General features: G+C 43.5%; 1 protein-coding gene across 4 annotated transcripts in view; it reads left to right on the top strand.

The window, feature by feature from the left end:
- Nucleotides 1–18,565, top strand: part of smtnb (smoothelin b) — a 385,166-nt gene that overhangs the window by 238,856 nt on the left and 127,745 nt on the right. For all 4 annotated transcript variants that reach the window (XM_070887930.1, XM_070887932.1, XM_070887931.1 and 1 more), the window contains 2 exons: nucleotides 2,416–2,479; nucleotides 15,675–16,676. In XM_070887930.1, coding sequence (XP_070744031.1) covers nucleotides 2,416–2,479; nucleotides 15,675–16,676 — 1,066 coding nt within the window. The remainder of the gene's footprint in view (nucleotides 1–2,415; nucleotides 2,480–15,674; nucleotides 16,677–18,565) is intronic.

The following is an 18,565-nucleotide window of genomic DNA, read 5'->3' as shown; positions in this document are numbered from 1 at the left end:
ACAGAAAACAGAGTCGGGAAAAATGGGACATTTTCAGGTTGGCAAACAGTAACTAGTGGGGTGCCACTGGGATCGGTGCTGGGGCCTCAACTATTTACAATCTGTATTAATGATTTGGATGAAGGGACCGAGTGTAATGTAACCAAGTTTGGTGATGATATAAAGATGGGTGGGAAAGCAAGTTGTGAGGAGGACACAAAAAATCTGCAAAGGGATACAGACAGGCTAGGTGACTGGGCAAAAATTTGGCAGATGGAGTATAATGAGGGAAAGTGTGAGGTTATTCACTTTGGCAGAAAAAATAATAAAGCAAATTATTATTGAAATGGAGAAAAATTACAAATTGCTGCAGTACAGCAGGACCTGGGGGTCCTTGTGCATGAAACACAAAATGTTAGTATGCAGGTACAGCAAGTAATCAGGAAGGCAAATGGAATGTTGGCCTTTATTGCAAGGGGGATGGAGTATAAAAGCAGAGAAGTCCTGCTGCACTGTACAGGGTATTGGTGAGGCCAACCTAGAGTACTGCGTACAGGTTTGGTCTCCGTATTTAAGGAGGGATATACTTGCATTGGAGGCAGTTCAAAGAAGGTTCACTCGGTTGATTCCTGAGATGAAGGAGTTGACTGATGAAAAAAGGTAGAGCAAGTTGGGCCTGTACTCGTTGGAGTTCAGAAGAATGAGAGATGATCTTATTGAGACATATAAGATGATGAGGGGGCTCGACAAGGTAGATGCAGAGAGGATGTTTCCCCTCATGGAGGAATCTAGAACTAGGGGGCATAGTTTCAGAATAAGGGGCTGTCCATTTAGAACTGAGATGAGGAGGAATTTCTTCTCTCAGAGGATTGTAAATCTGTGGAATTCTCTGTCCCAGAGGGCTGTGGAGGCTGGGTCATTGAATATATTTAAGGCGGAGATAGGCAGATTGTTGAGCGATAAGGGAGTAAAGGTTATGGGGAGCAGACAGGGAAGTGAAACTGAACCCATGATCAGATCAGCCATGAACTTATTGAATGGCAGTGCAGGCTTGAGGGGCCAAATGGCCTACTCCTGCTCCTATTTCTTATGTTCTTATGTACCACTGCATGTGTCAGAGCCCTCAAGAAATTAGGGTAGAAAATTGGAGGAAATTGCTGGGGTCATTGCTGTTCACTGCATATATAAGCAGTTTGGAGCTGGAATATAAACAAAGTTGTCCAGTTTGCACATGACACTAGATGGGGGGATTTCACGCAATAGAGAAGAGGTAAACCAAATACAAAGGAATCTAGATAGGTTGTGAAGATGGGCTGTTGAATGGAAAATAACATTCAGTGTGAACAAGCACATAGTAATGAAAATTAGCGAAGGGAAATAAACAATGGAACTATAGAATAAATGGTTCTAGACTACAGGACACAACATGGATAAAAGATCTGGGGGCAGTGCTTGTTAGCTCATTAAAGTAACAGTGCAGTGTGTGGAAGCAGTTAGGAAAACTAATTGGATCTTGGAAGTACAGCCAAAGGGATAGAGCCCAAATCCCAGGAGATGATGATGAGTCTGTATTGCGCACTGGTAGGGCCATACCTGGAGTACTCTGGTTTCTGTTCGACAGCAAGGGTATCCAGGTAGTGCCGCTGGTATCTACAAAGGTTCAGTAGTGTCAGTTGATCCCTTAGGTGGTCTTGGTTTCCTGGTTTTTACAGGTTAACTGTCCTCCATTTGCCGGAGCAGTAGCAGGACCCAGGAAACTCCCTTCTGATCTGGACCGGGTCAGTGTCCCCTAAGCACATATACTTCTTTAGTCTTTCTGAAGACAGATTAAGTTAACGTTAGGCAAAGCATTGTTTGGTTTGGTTCATAAGCTGCTTTATGAAAGCAGCTTATGAACCAAACCAAACTGAATATGATGAAAGTCACTTGGCACTATCAGTTCAACTTCTGTTTGCGTACCATTACAAATGTAAAGAATATATGTATACTAGCTCAATTTGCTAGGCTATTTACTGAATGCAAAAACATAAGTTCTCGCTGAACAGAGTTTCCACACTTGTAGCCTGAATACCCTTTCGCAGTCTCTCTTTTGCTTTCCTCACTTCTGATGTTTGTGTTGTTTCTTAGAAAGCCTCCCTTCAAGACTTACAAAAATGACAGGTATTTGTCACCACCAAAATGCCAGATATCCTTGAATAACCAAACATTGCTGAAGAACTGGCCATTGTTTGGGTTCTGTGCAAAATAACTGCCCATCCAATTGCCTATAGATGGCCAACTGAACATTTGGATGTCTGGGAAAACGACACCCTTTCAGGCTGGCGTAACCAAAACACATATTACAATCTCTTGTGTACAAGTCTTTTTCATGGAAACATGGCCAAAGAATTTTGAACCGTGACAATGATGCATTTGATTTTCTTTGTTATCTCACAGATCATTTACGAAGATCGAACGCCAAGGAACATAGCAACTCAGTCCAAGCAGAACGAGTTAACTGGTGAGAAGGAGTTGAGTTTTTTATTGTTTAAATAGTCTTGCCATTCTCAAAGTGGTTATATATGTCACAGGTTCCAGGTGCTGGCCATGTATTTGCAGCAGAAGTAAAAAGATTCAAAGAAACCTGACTGAGCAGCTGGGTGGTTTTGTTGGCGGATTGATGTACCAGCTTGATGCACCAATCAGCCTCATTTGGATCACTTTCACATGAGGCAGTGTGTTTAACAGTTGAGCCATCAGGAGAGCTGGCACGGGCTCGACAGGCTGAATGACTTCCTTCTGTGCTGTAACGATTCTATGATTTTATGAGGTGCTATTCTAGCGTGAATGTTAAGTGGTCTGGTGCACAAATGGGGTGCTCATGCTGGTGCCCATTGTGTCCTAATGTGCTGCGCTTTTCTGCCTTCTACTTCTGAAAACATTGGGGTCGGATTTTGCGGTCAGCCCCTATGATTTCCTCTTTTTACCGCCGGGAGAGTGGAGGCGGCCGTCCGATCACTTTTCAGGTCTTTGAAGTTTTTTTTTCGTTGGACCGAAAGGGGGCAGAAGTGCAGCGGCAAGTGAGGCTGAGGGGCTGAAGTTGGGGTGGGATCGGGTCTACGCCGCTGTCAATCAGCAGTGGTGATGTCACAGCGCGAGTGCGTCACCACGCTCTCTCCCCTCAGTTAAAAGGGAGAGAATCGGGCATTTTTAAAATTCGGCCCACTGGGCCAGCAGGGTGGGTTTCGGCTGGGTGCCAGGATGTCTGTTGGCGGCCCGGCTGAACCCGTGGTCAATAGTCTGGCCAACATGGAAGTCGGTTGGAAAAAAAAATTATATAGTGGCCGCGACATTCATCCCTCCCCTTTAATTTCCATCGCAACGCCAGGGCCCAGAGAGAGGAGACAAGGTGCACCGACAGAAAAAGCTGTAGGGGGCACTGTGCGGCGGGGCATCGATATTTTGTGCTGAATTTCCGTCGGAATGAAATGGAGGTGAGGGAAAGCGGCAGTGCGCGCTTTTATGATGCGCTTGCAGCGGTCAGCAGCAGCGGGGCGGAAGTGGGCAAAGGCCGAAAAATCCCTGACCTGAATTTGGGTTGGGGCGGCCAGTTGAGCACAAAGTGGCGGCCATGGGTTCCCGCCGCATGGCCGCCGCAAACGGGTGGTAACAGGTCTTGGAAAGACCCTGAATTTCAGCCCCCTGATATCCACACACTATTGCTTTTTAACAGAAGTTACTGGATAACGATCGAGAGTAGTAACTATAGATGAATTTCCCCTCCCATGATCAGGATTGTTGATACCAATTGTAGCACTCTTACTACTGCCCGAGCTGGATCAGTAAATTCAGCATAGCCCCGGGATTAAAGTTGAACTTGGGACCTTCATGGTTTATAGTATTCAGTGCCACATCATTTGATGTATAGCTAATTGTTTTCACAGCAAAGCTCTGTAAAGCCTTTTTACTCGTGAAGTTGTTTTATGCTTTTTCTATGGCAGTGGACAATATACGTAACAGGTATTTACACTCAGTCAATCATTCTGATATATTCTGCTAATGATGCCAAAAGGAATCCTGCAGTTTTAAATGTTCACATTAATTAGGAAAAATGTTTTCCTCTGTAGCCTAGCAGTTCCTTATTGTGAGCTTGTATTATTTCCATTTTTGGTGTGTTTACATTCATTCAGTGAAGTTTTTATTTTGGGTGAAGTGGAACACTCCAATCAGATAAACCTTATAAACATCTGTCCATTCCTTTTTAGTGTATTTGCAAAGACTAGCCTCATACACGTGCTTTCCCACAGAGCAGATAAAAACCCACTGCAAAAAAAGGAAATGTGTGGCTATGGCATTTGCTGGAATAGTGTAAAAGCCACATCACAATTGCACATTTTTTGTCCCAATAAGGAAAGAATTCTAGTAGGTATATTCCAAACAAGATGTAGTGCAACCTGTTATAATCCAATTCTGAAAGATTCTCTTTTCTTAATTTCACTGGCTGCATTTCAAACCTTACAAAAACAAATCTGCACAGTCTCAGACTATCACTTTGGATGTATGCTCTTGGTTTTACATAGTGTTTAAGTGATCTAAATAAACAGATACAATGGAAGCTAGTTAACTCTTTCCGTCCAATTGTTTTATCTTGCTCTCCTCTTCTGAAGGCAGTCATGTGCTGAAATACAGTTCCACAGGCAGCCCTCCAGTACCTCCCCCATCTTTTTCAGTGACCCCAGACAGTAAGTTTTGGAAGGCGACTCTACCATGCAAGGCATCACAGATAAGCCTGAATCTATTGTCATCCGATTCCTGCACCTGCACTTTCCAGGACCTTAACTGCCTGCTCTTGTAGCTGGATATGTTATGTAATAGGGAGCCCATAAAGAAAGGAAGAAAAGAAAAATAGAATATCGTTCCATACACTTTCAGTCCCCTCCAACCTGGCAGCGGACCTTTGGCTTTCCTCCTTTGTAATTACAATTGAATGGCAGTGATTTTCCTTTTGGGATGACCCAATGGTTGTTTTCTGTAAGATATCCCAGCCGCATTCAGATGGCACAATAATAAAACTCTAAGCGGATTCTCCCATGGTTTCATGAGTTTCTCCATTGAGTAACGAAGCTAAGTGAGTACCAGGTTCAATTACTAACCTAATTTGATTGGCATTAGGGTACAGTACTATAATTGGTCTTAATGTCCAAGGTTAGGCAGGTTTCACACTTCTGCTTACTACCCAGTGGACCCCCAAAAACAATAAGTGCCCATGTGGTCATTGGATAAGAACAGACTTTGTTTCAATTGTGATACCCACCATTGTTGAATTGGGATTCTTAACTAAACACTCATCAGGGTTTTGCTGCAACATTTGCTGTATTAGCTGTGTCTATACTGTTTTGCCATTACACTTCTGTTTCTGATCTAGAAGTTCAGTATGTATGTGAGATGGTTAGTTTGACCACAGATAACCTCAGGCTTCTTTTCACTACTACCATCCATCCATCCATTTCCACTGTCTCCTCCACCCTCACATCCAACAACAGATGCAAGAAGCTCAAGGACTTCTTTCACGAAGATTGAAACCAACTGTTCTGCTGCACCTCTTTTCCCCCCATGCCTTCAAGCCAAAATTCTCCAGAGGCTCCCTTTTCGCCAATCCCTGAACACTTGTTTTTATCTATTTTCTCTTTTATATACCTTCACGTCTTTTTCAAATGCATCTTGTTCATGAAACCCACCTCCTGGATCCTTGACCACATTCCTGCTGAACTGCTGACCACCCAACTCCCTGTCTTCGCCCCCATGCTAGATGATGATGTAAATGTTTCTCTCTCTTCAGGTCTGTCCTTCTCCCTTTCAAAGCTGCTGCCATCATTCCAACCGCCCCTCATCCTTGCAAACTACTGCCCGATCTCCAAACTCCCTTTAATCTTCAAAGCTCTTGAAGGTGTTATCCCCTGCCAAATTCATGCTCTTCTTTCCTGCAGCTCCATATTTGAATCTTTCCAATTCAGTTTCCTCCCCTACCCCAGCACTGAAACGGCTCTAACCAAGGTCACAAATTATATTCTCTATGACTGTGACCATTGTGCATTTTCTCTCGTCATCCTCCTTGATCTCTGCAGCTATTGACACAGTTGATCACACCATCCCCTTCCAATGTCTCACTTCTGTTGTGAAGCTAAGTGGGACTGACCTCACTTGGTTACACTCTCACCTATCTAATCTAGCCATGACATCTCCAGCAATGACTTTTCTTCCTGCCCCTACAATGTTACCTCCAGAGCCCCTCAAGGATCTATCCTTGTCTCCTCCTCTTATCTATGTACTGCCTCTTGGTGATATTATCTACAAACATGGGGTTACCTTCTACAGGTACAACACCCAACCCTACCTCTCCATCACCTCTCTTGACCCCTCCACTGCCTCTCTGTTGTTCGACTGCTTGTCCGATATCCAGTCTTGGTTGAGTTGCACTTTCCTCCTGTTAAACATTGGAAAGTCCAAAGCCATTGACTTTAGCCCCCACCACAAACTCCATACCCTTTCCACTGATTCCTGCTGCTCAGCCACTGTCTCAAACTGAACCAGACTGTTTGCACTCTCAGCGTCCTATTCAACCCCGAGCCAAGCTTCCGATTCCACAGTCGATCCATCACGAAGATAGCCTTCTTTCACCTCTGTAACATTGTCTGCTTCTGCTCCTGCTCCTATCTTAGCCCATCTGCTGCTGAGATTTTCATTCATACCTTTGATACCTCCAACTCGAATATTCCAACGCTCTCCTGGCTGGCTTCCCATCCTCCACCCTCTGTAAACTTCAGCTCATCCAAACTCATCTGCCCATATCCTATCCCGCACCAAGTCCCATTTGTTCATTAGCCATGTCCTCCGACCCACATTGGCAGCCAGTCCCCCAAAGTCTCCAATTTAAAATTCTCATCCTTGCGTTTACTTGTGTAACTTTTTCCAGCCCTAATAATCCCTTGGAATTCTCCATTCCTATGTATCTGGCCTCTTGTGTATAGCCCCTCCTTTTGCCACATTATTGTAGACTGCACCTTCACCCGCCTAAGCCCTACATTTTGGATTCCTCCACCTCCCTCTCCAAATGTCTCCTTCTTTGGCTTGATGTCCTTTTTTTTATATTCATCTGTGAAGCAGCGTGGCCATTTTCTATGTTAAAGTTAGTATATAAATTATAAGTTAATATTGTTAAGATAGATTGCTCTATCTGCTCTGGTGTAAAGCAGTGAGCACATTGAGGCTATTCTAAAACTGACCAAACTAATTGCAGGTGAGGCTGGTAGATTGGAGGGTCAGGCATCCATGGAACTTGGGCACTTCCTGAGCTGTGAAATGAGTGTTATTATTTCTACCGCAAGCCTGAAAAAAATTCCTGTGCATGCCTAGATGAAGAGTGTCATTCCATTGAACCAGGCATGACATCATAGATGAGGATGATTCTAGAATTTTATTATCATTTAATTTCTACACGAACACTTTCCAGTACTTCTAGTGCCTGCTCTCAAGCCTGGAGATAATGGGCTCAATTTTGGCCAGGTGTTGCTCCGTTTTTTTTGGAGTAACTTGGTTTTTCTGGCGTAACTTAAAAATCCCCATTTTCCACAATAAATTTGCACCAGTGTAAGTGAGTTAGTTACAGTTTTTTTAGTTTCGTTTTTTTTTCTCAAAAGGGGACGTTACCAGCCACCTAAGCCCATTTAGGCAACTTTGGCCAGCTAATAGTTACTCCAAATCTACTTAGGCCAGCGTATGTGGCCACTTTAGAAAACCCTTGCGGAGAGTTAAAGAAATCGGCGCAGGTAGGTACATCGGAGGCCATTCAGCCTAGGATAGGGGCAGGAAGGGAAGCGGAGAGGACCTGCACCTAAAGCACCAAGCCTTACAAACCACCAAACCTTGCAAACAAAAAGTTCTAAGAATTCAATAACATATAAAAAAATTGAAGTAAGTCCTACCTTCATCTTAAAACTCTGCCCGGGAAGGCAGCGGGCCGGCCGGTGCTGAAGGCCACTTGGCCTGGGCTAGGGGCGGGCAGGAGAACTGATAGAAATCATCCAGGCAGGAGCACTATCAGTTCCCCGCCCGCCCCTAGCCCAGGCTGAGTGGCCTCTCGGTGGGATTTCTAAGAGATTGATCGCACTGGGAGGCCACTCGGCCAAGGCTAGGGGCGGGCGGGCAGGAATACTGATAGAAATCATCGGCGGGCAGGAGCATTTTCAGTTCTCCTGCCCGCCTGCCCCTAGCCCTGGCTGAGTGACCTCCCAGTGCGATTTCTAAGATTAAAGTGATTAAAGCTTCAAATTGATGCATTTACCAAAGTAGGGTTAAGGCTTTTCAACGTGAGTATCTAAAGAAACATGCTACTTAAACTGACTGCATCACCTGTTAATGCACACACAGCTCCCCAATAAGCAATGTATTTTCCAATTTAAGTCCATAAATAGGCATTTTCCAACCAAATGGATCTAAGAGGTTCGTACAATTGCCACTCCATACCCCTACTCACAACATTTGGCCGGCATTGGGTCCCACACAGCAGCTGCAGCAAGCACACAGAGAGGCTGGGGGCAAGGAGCTACAGCGCATGCGCGGACACTCCACTGCACATGTGCAGACGTCCCGGCACTGTTTTCGGCGCAGGACGCTGGCGCCACCCCCGACTCGACTGGCCACGCTGCGCGACCACAGGGAGGAGGCACGACAGCGGCCAAAGTGGGAAGGAAATTTTTCGGTGCACTTCTGAACGGAGAAAAGCGGCGCATCTCTGGTAAGTGCGCCGAAAAACGGGCTGGGCCAAAATTGAGCCCAATGTATGGGAGAGAGAAGAGGCCATAATGAGGGAAAGAAAAAATCTTTTTTTAAACTCTGAGCTACTGGATTCAGCATTGCGAAATGCTGAGACTCAAAGCTATGGCAACGGTAATTACATTAAAACTTTTATCTAAACAATCATCAGGGTATAACTGCAGTATTTTCTCTGACCCCGGTAAGTATTTGCATTGTTTTCTTTTATCATTGGCTCGATTTGTGCTGCAACTACAAATTCACATTGGAACTTGTAATATCCATGCTTTGGAATTATTCATTCCGCACTGTGAGGTGGAAATGTCCCAACCGACTGTGTCCCAGATTTGCAGTCACTGTGCACCTGACCAGTTGTTAAGCCCTTCCCATGGCTCAGGGAAGCAATGCTTTTCCACCTTCAGAACAGGAAGAACGAAGAGCCCCTAGCTAATTGTGATTTAGCCTTCTGTATGCTTATGTCTAACCAAAAGAGGTTGTTTATAATGTTTTCTCCAACTGGTAGATGGCTGCTATGGAGTAAACTCTCTTGAGATGTAGAAGAGTACCATATGAGGTACTGAATTTGATTTGAATAAACATGAACTGAACTCAATACAGTTATAAAAATGGAGATATTGTTTTGACAGACTCATTATGTCATATCTTACCATCTGTGTCCTTTAAGTGATTTAGTGTAACCTTTTAAAGTAGCATTGCCTCATTATTTTCAAATATTTGCTCAAACCAAACATTGTTACTTTATTTCCACCCGAGTTGTTTTTATTTCAATTTATTTGGTGGTACCTAATCTCTCTATTTTCTTTCCAGTCAAGGACATCTCTCCGACCTTGCAGAAACTGCTGATGAGAATTTGACTGGCCATCCTACAACCCCACCCCCACCAAATGCTGCTCTGTACCATGTGTGTGACAGTGGCGTGGGAATAATTCTTCTATCAATTTTCTCTCCCCAGCACAGTTGAGATTGAGAATTATGCAGCATGCAGAATTAAACCAGAGTCCATTCCCCACTGCCCGCCCAGCAAATAACATGGGTCCACTTAATGGTGTTTTACCATACTGCAGCTGTTTTGTTGATTAATAAATTGCCTCATCATTCTGCAGTAAATATTTCAAAATTATCCTGATGCTAGTTTTTAGAAAGAGAGAAATGGGAAACATCTGTTTACCAGGCCAGTCTTATTCCATTAACCCATTACCCTCCTCACTCACAGCAGAGTAGTGGTATCTGAGGGGCAGTGCCATGAGAACTTCACTGAAGTTATGATTTTTTAAAGAAAACGACAGCCTAGAAATTAGTGTCATCGATATAGCAGCCAAACACATAATGCATTGGTATAACATTCCTTTAAAAGCTATTTTAATCCAGGCTTATTTTAAAGGGTAAATAGCCGTTGAAGGATTGCCATACAAATGCATTAAGCATTTGATCACTCTCACTTCAACACTCATCTCTAGGTTAATTTCTGCATATCAAGCTATTTTAGAATACACCTTAAATATGTGGCTCCATATTGTCAATATTTATTTATTTTTCTCTTTCTCTCCCCATTTCTAGTCACCATTCTCGAGCCAAAAGGACAAATGATTGACTTATTAGCTCTTTTCTGGTACCCCTTTGTAACCAACCACTGGAAGTCACATCAAAAATAGCCTGAAATAATTTATCAGCTAAGCTCTCCTACACCGACAGTCTTTTTAAGATCAGGAATGTGGAGAATCACAGCCACAAACATATGCCTGTTGCCCTGTAGCACAGTGCATTGGTATGTGAACCTGCTCCATGATGCTTCATGACTGACCTGCCATTGTTTTAAAGTATTGTATTCCCCCGCCCCCCCATATTTTCCCCTTCCTCCACTTAAGAATACTTAGTGTTGCTGGAGTACAGTTCCATGACCACTTGGAATCCTCCAATACCTTACCCAAGTGGATATTCTTCATATCTGAGCCTGGACAATGAGTATTGGAAAGCTATTCAATTCTGGCAGTCATCACAGCCAAGCCCAGTCCCATTCTTGCTCGACGTCCTTAAGTACCCAATTTCTATTGAGTCAATCGATAGCGATCAAGAACCGGAACCTAGGCTGACTTTTACTCTCCTTAGCATAGGGGCACGAAAGCCAATAGTAGCACTTTAACTACTGCCTCAACTCACATTAGTACTGTATCGTTTATGGAATTGTGAGTGACCTTGCATTAGTACTGTACTGGTTTTGGGGTTGTGACCTTGCCCTCCAAAATGATTTGTTGCTTATTAACCCCCTCTACTGGCTGCAGATAGATGTATATCTTGTTAATGTGTAGTGATTCAATGCTTTTTAACCACCCTCGACAATTATCTAAACGATACAGAAAATATAAAAGGTATCTATATTTGTTGCTTGTACTTTGCTGTCTGCTGAATTTCCCTATGTGCTTCCCATCGTCAAAGCTTCTCATTTGTTGTTAAGACTTCTAGATTTGAGCATACAGAACATCTTCATCTTATTTGAAAACTTTTACTAAGGCCAGCTGTGACTACTCATTACACCATTCATAAGCAGATCCTGACAAAATAGCTGATGCAAGAAACTGTTTTTCTCCTTGTTTTCCGTGCCAATTTTATTTCCATTCCTCCTTTCTTGAAGACAATACACTATAGATTTTATTTTTAATTCAGTTTCTTCTCTCCTCCCTTCTTCAGAAGACATTGCTTCCTTGCTAAGTTACAGTTCCATAGGAAGCAGTTTCCCTCCTTTACCTTGCCCAGGTAGCCATTTTTCATGTAGCCTTGACAGTATTACCAAGCTCTTCGTACAGGAGGGTCATCACAACTGAGCCCATTTCTTGTTCTTACCAAAGGGCTACACGCCATCTTTTATCTTCAACGCAGTCACCAATAAAGTGAATAATTAAAGTGTCACTAAACTGCACATAAGCTGCCTGCACTTAGGCGAGTTGTGTGTGTCCCTGCAGAGGAATATACTCCAAACTAAACTACTGAAAAATGCAGTTTGTTTGATATGGATTATATCAAACAAACTAGATTTCTCAGTATTTCAGTTTGAAGATTCTTGGCACCCTGAGAGGTTTCTGTGAGTGTCAGACACTCGATTGACCAAGGAATGTTGGGCCCGAAATTCACCATCCCCCAAGGGGCAGAGTTTGGGTGGTCGATCGAAAAAATTGATTAGCCGCCGCGGTCGGGTACTTTTCCCTCCCTGAGCCATATTCAGCTCAGGGAGGATTTCAGCGGTGTTCACTTTCGCCGGAAACGGCGCGTGAAGCTGCAGTAAAGGAAGGTTTCCAGTGGTGAGCAACGTATGGCTCGCTGGAAAGGGACTACCACAGCGAAATTCACTGAGGAAAAGGTAGGACTTTTCCCGGCAGTGCCCCCGCGAGATTTTCGATACAGTGCTTGAACGCGATACCGCTGGGGCCCTTTGGTAGATAAAAAGTTTTATTACTTATTATTGTTTTTACTTCATTTTCCAGCATGCATCCGTGGTATTTATTTTTTGATATAGTTTTATTAATTATTTTTATTTCATTTTCCAGCATTCATCCGCAGTATTTATCTTTTGATATTAATTATTATTGTTTTTATTTCATTTTCCAGAATCCGCAGTATTTTTCTTTTGATATAGTTAGTTTTATTAATTATTAATGTTTTTATTTAATTTTCCAGCATGCGCAGTATTTATCTTTTCATATAGTTTTATTAATTATTAGTTTTTATTCCATTTTTCTGCATTCACAGTATTTATCTTTTGATATAGTTTTATTAATTGTTTTGGCTCCATTCAACCTGCTGAATGCTGCTCAGAGGTTTGCACATACACCTGTACTTTTGTTCAACTTTCAGGTCTCACTTTTCAGTGGAGTCCTGTGGACTGCAGAGACTTGCTTGGCAGGGTTCACCCTGAGGATGGGAAGAGTGTTGGGAGGGCCAGTCCTGGTACGCCTGTTCAGAAGCAGGGCGGCATGCAGGAGAAGGCGTCGCTGTCAGCACCGTGCAGAGAGGCAGCGGGCAAGGGAGGCAGCAACCATGATTCGTTCATTCTGGGCCAGACCAGTGTGTCCGCCGTCCTTACCGGCCTGAATCAGGATTGCCGTTGGCTGCTTGGGGACAAGGGATATCCCCTGTCCACTTAGCTGCTCACTGCTCTGCGGAACCCCAAGGCAGCGTCAGAGCATCCATACAATGACGCTCATTGTGCCACGAGGTGTATCATCGAGCAGTGCATAGGCATCCTTAAGCAGAGATTCCGGTGCCTGCACCGCTCTGGTGGCACCTTGCAGTATTCTCTTCAATAATCGTCGTGGTCTGCTGCATGCTGCACAACCTGGCCATCATGTGGGGACAGCCACTGGAGGTCGAGCCAGCAGCACCACCTGAGGAGGAAGAGGAGGAAGAAGAGGTGCAGGAGGAGGAGGAGGATCCCCGTCGTCCCAGAGTTAGAGGCGTCGACTCATCGCCACCCTGGAAGGGCCGGGTGCGGACTGGCCAACACCCTCCTGGGAGGGTGCGTCCTTCCCTGCAATCTCCCTCCATGCATTATGTCTGCCAGGTGTCCCCATGTCAGGAAACAGTATTCTTCTTCTGTCCTCTGCACCATCCATCAGTGACTCCAGCTCCATGCTGAATTTCTCAGTGGTGATAACGCTCAAATTAAGACAGCCACTCCGCTGAAAAATCTACTTTGGAAGGGTTCATTAGCGCTGGAACCCATTTGTTGACTTTTGGAGCTGAATATGGGGTGACCCAGCCACTCAAAAATGTCGGCGCTAATGGCCACAAAAAGGTGGGGTGAGCACCAGCTTTCCAGCGGTACTGAATTTCGGACCCGTTGTGTGGAGAGCAGTGAGAATTTTATACTTGTGAGGCTGGTTGTAACCTACATAGAATCATTGAATGGTGCAGTGCAAAAACAGGCCATTTGGCCATCAAATCTGTGCCAATGTTTTTATCCATGTGAGCCATCTATACTAGTCCCACTCTCCTGCTAGCTCCTCATACTCTTTAACATTCCTCTTTTCAAGCAGCTATCTAAATCTCTTTTAAAAGAATTTATGGACTCTGCTTCAACAATAGTTTGAGATTTCCACATTCTAATTGCCCTCTAATTTTTTTCTGACATCCCCTTTAATTATTTTTATTTATTACCTTAAATTTATGCACTCTTGTTACCATCTCGCCAACTAGAGGAAACAATCTATCAATATTCACCTTATTTTAACCCTTCATAATTTTGAAAACCTCTATCATGTTATCTTTTGACCTTCTCCGCTCTAGTGAAAAAAGACATGACACTTCATAACTGCAAAAACCCATCCCTGTAACATATAGTGAATCCATGCTGCAACTTTTTGATTGCTTTTCTTTCCTTATAACGGGATAGCCAAACTGCACACAGTACTGCACACAGTAGATCCAAACAGGAAAGTAGCTGAGAACTTGGGTTGGAGGTAAAGCTACATTACTCCCTGCTTGGAGTGTGGGATTGCAGAACCCCGAATACTCCAACTGCAGCCTGCATGTTATTTAAGATTATAGTTGGCCAAGACAGAGTGTCATCAAACTAATCAAACATTTTAAAAGCTTTATATTCATAAGGAAAATACTTGGTATAAGACATGTTGTTGGTGTGTTTTCACAAGTGAAGCTATATTATATTTCATTGCTGGTCAGCATATATCCTGTTATGGATTTCAGTGTGATGGTTACCATGTATTTATTGAAATTCAATATTTATATGCACATACAGAGTATAATATATTTTTCCCCTCATTTTTGTACCAATTCTGTTGCTACTCATTCTCCTCTCCTGCAGCAGTTGACTAATTACTTGGGTACTATCCCACAGGTGCACCCATTATTCACCTGTAACCCTAGACTATTAGCAAGAAATTTGGAGGTATGAAGCATCACATTTTACCTGACTATTGTCCTTGATATCCACATGTGCACTACCATCAGAGGTCATTGGATAATGATCAGAAACTGAGTTTTGATCTGGTTTTCACCTCTCCCAGGAGATTAACACTTTTAACTTTGCAATTAATCGATTTCTGTATCTTTTTAAACAAAAAGGGAAAATAAGCGATATTTATCTTTATCCATATTCAACAGATAACATATTCACTCCCGGCAAAATATTCCCAGTTACTCTCTCATCTACGCAGAGACACTCTTCTCCTGTGACCCTCTCCTCCAAGTTCACTGAGATACTCACCGAGGCTCTTTTACTCTCCAAGGCCCTTTTAGTGCATAAAGACCCCTCTCTCCACTCTCCAGTTCATAGAGACACTTTGCCACTTCAATATTGCCAGGCCTTGCTGAGCTCTTACCTGATGTGACCGGTTCCTTACTGGATGTTACTAGTCCCTTTCAGGATTGATGACTGAACTTTAGGTGGGAATCCCACCTCCAGCACAGAGGCTAGTCCTGGAACCAAGCAGCAATGCCAAGTACAAGCTGCAGCTGACACTGGCAGTGAGACAAACATTAATGAATGGAGCACAGTGACTTTCCAGCCAAAACCCTAAGGGCATCTAATAAGCTGTTGCGATTTCATTCCCGGGTGAGATAAAAAATATTATATTTGCATACATAGAGCGTGGGTGGCTGGCTATATTGCTGGTCCCCACTATTTGAACCTGGTCTGCTGCCCTCCCCCAGGCTCAGCAGACATTGTGAATTGTTTAGTGGAAAGAATGTTCATCTAGTAAGGATACATGTGCTTAATTATATAGATGGATTTCCAGTTTCCTGCCTATTAAAAAAAAACATTCTGTCATTAGATTATTGAGTTGTAAGATATATAGCACAGGGCCATACTATTACTTATAGTTTTTTTGTGCTCCTGAGTAAATGGTCTTCACCTTTTGCTTGATTTTCAGAAATAGCCAGTGATATACGTATGAATAGCTCACCTTTCAGGAGAACCAACTCTGTACGAGACCGAATGAAGAAATTTACAATGGACTCATCTGACCAACCTGTTGAACTTGGTACAAACTTTTTCAATCAGAAGAGAAACCAGCTGAATGAAGGCAGAAGCAGCCGAATTCTGCAGCAACAGCAACTATTCTCAGGCAGCCCTGCACTGAAAATAAAAGAAGCTCGGCCTTTAGGTTTGGAAACACCTTTAAAAGGGAAATCTGCTGATCTCGGGGATGTGTGGGAAGTTGGCAAATCTACAGAAAAAACAGATAAACAGGATGAATACTTACTGTCCAGTAGAAGTAACAAACTCACAGGCTCAAATAGGAGGAATGGGATAGAGCGGGACAGGTCAGCATCACTGAGAGAGAGCATGTTCAGCTCTGTCCAAAGGAACGGAAAGGATTCACCACAATCTGGTTATAGCTTGACTTATAGCACTGCCAAATCTAACTTTGCAACTCCAGAGATGCACAAAGGCTGGCCTAGGGCAACACCTTCATCAGTTTCTTCTTCTGGAGGCTTAAGTCATCCAATTGCATCTGGGGTTCCTGTAGATGAATCAAGTAAGCCAACATTACCTTTGCTGTCTTTTGATAAGGACTGCACTAAGAAATCCCTCATGCAGAACACTGATAAATCATACATCAGGACTCCAGGGAGGAGCAACATAAGCAAGTCACAAACACACCAGCTTGCGTCAGAGAAGGACTCCAGTAAAACCTGCACAGACAGCTCAGTGCATTTAGACCAACGCAGCTCTGCTAAGCACTCAGACCTGCCTGCTACATCATACAGCCACTTTCAGCGAAGCTTTTCCAGACAAACGGAGAAAGAAAAAAGGCTGAACAACAACGAAGACAACATGAAGACACTTGTGACAATTGAAATCAAGGAGGGACGGAAGCCAGATCTTGTCTCTACCAGGATCTCTGGCGCACCTTCCTCACAGAGGGGAGGTATGTACATTTAAGGATATCTGTCTGTTTAAAGTAAATGGGCATATCTCAGTGTCTCAATGATTATCATTCCACAGTTCCAGAAATAAATTATTTTAACATCCATTTCTTTTTAATGCTGTACTGATTTTGCTTATTCGTGAAGTATTGAATTTTAATTTTTTATAAAACATTTGCCTTTTTATTCAAGCAGCACACTGCTACTCTGTTTGTGCTAATGATGAGTCATGACCCCCTTTGGTGATTTTACTGCAAACTTTCTGAGTGAGGTAATTTTCAGAAGTATTAAATGCTTGTGATCTGAGATGTTTGAAATAAAACAGATTTTTTCCCTTGGTCCACATAAAATACTACAGTATTAGCACATTGCATGACGTCAAGCGACCAAGTGGCTATACTTCATATGTGAGGCCGGACAGGAAGCTTTGTCAGGCATAACAATCGAGCACAATCCTGTCTACACATGCACACTTTCCAACAAGTGTTACTGAACTCTGGCTGATTCCTTTTTTTGTTTTCTCTCTCCAGCCCAGGGATGCTGAGGCCAATTGTAGTGTTCACACTACTAACTCAATTCCATCAGCTCAGACCTCAATTTATTTTTGTGATGTTATTTAATTCCTGAATTTCTCCCCAATTTTTCTCATTTTACTGGGTTATGCAGAACCTGCAGCCAAATTGCTCCCAGGATACAAACCCTCCAATAAGGGCATATTCTCATTTTATTGACCTGTCTTTGACCAGGGCACATATCTTCAACCTCTGAGAGGGCAATAGATGAATGGCATTTTCTGAGTATCGTCAATGCTGCTCATGGTTAACTGCTAGGATATCTTCAACATCAGTCCTCGGGAGAAACATCATGATCTGATCCCAGTTAAAGCATTGTCACTAGATACCTGTAATATTGCTATCACTGTTTTGGTTGTATTGGTTTTGGTTGGATTTTTCAAAGGCTACCAAGTGAGAAAAGAAGGCTGCTAGTGGCTGCTGTGAAGGGAGTAAGGAAGAAGTGAATGCACATTTGGATTGAAAATGAGATAATGTGTGCCTTTGTGCTGGGTGAAGAAGGATGAATTTTGCTTGGTTCTACTGTTACCTATCCGATTGTAGCCAGAGCATCTCGAGCAACGGCTTCTCTTCCCATCCCTGCACAGTTATCTCTGGAGTCTCCCTATCTTCAGAGTCTCCCAAAGCACCTTCCTCTTCTGCCCCTTGGTGACATCATCTGTGGACATGGGGTTAGCTTCCGCATGTATGCTGATGATATCCAGCTCTAACTCTTTGCCACCTTTCTCAACCTCTCCGCCGTCTCTATGCTGTCACTCTGTTTGTATGACATGCAGTCTTTGAAAGCCGCAATTTCCTCCATCTAGATATTGGGAAGCCACCGTCTTCAACCCCCACCACAAACTCTGTACCATTGTCACTGATTCCATCTCCCCAGCCACTGTATCCAGTTGAAGCAGATTGTTTGCAACTGTGGCATCCCATTCAACCCCGAGCTGAGCCATTGATCTCATGTCCTCTCCATTACATAAACCACCTATTTCCATCTCCATAACATCACCTGCCTTGGCCTCTACTTCAGGTCATCAGCCCATGAAACCCTCAACTGTGGCAGCATGGACTAGTTGGGTCGAATGGCCTGTTTCTATGCTATAATATCTATGCCCTTCTTACCTCTGAATGCAACTAGTCCAAAGCTCTCCTGACTAGCATCTCATCCTCCATGGACTTCAGCTCATTCAAAGCTCTGCTGCCCACCACCAAGTCCCATCACTTGGCCTTGCCAGCAAGGTATTCAACAACCTAATCCTGTGCTTACACAGCTAAGCCACAAATGCACACAGGGGTTACAAGATAACAGGGGGAGTGCACATTTAATA

This window comes from Pristiophorus japonicus, chromosome 8 (genome assembly GCF_044704955.1).
Source record: "Pristiophorus japonicus isolate sPriJap1 chromosome 8, sPriJap1.hap1, whole genome shotgun sequence".
In the NCBI taxonomy this organism is placed as follows: domain Eukaryota; kingdom Metazoa; phylum Chordata; class Chondrichthyes; family Pristiophoridae; genus Pristiophorus; species Pristiophorus japonicus.
The sequence above is the reverse complement of the archived record's forward strand: the minus strand, read 5'-3'. Positions and strand labels throughout refer to the sequence as shown.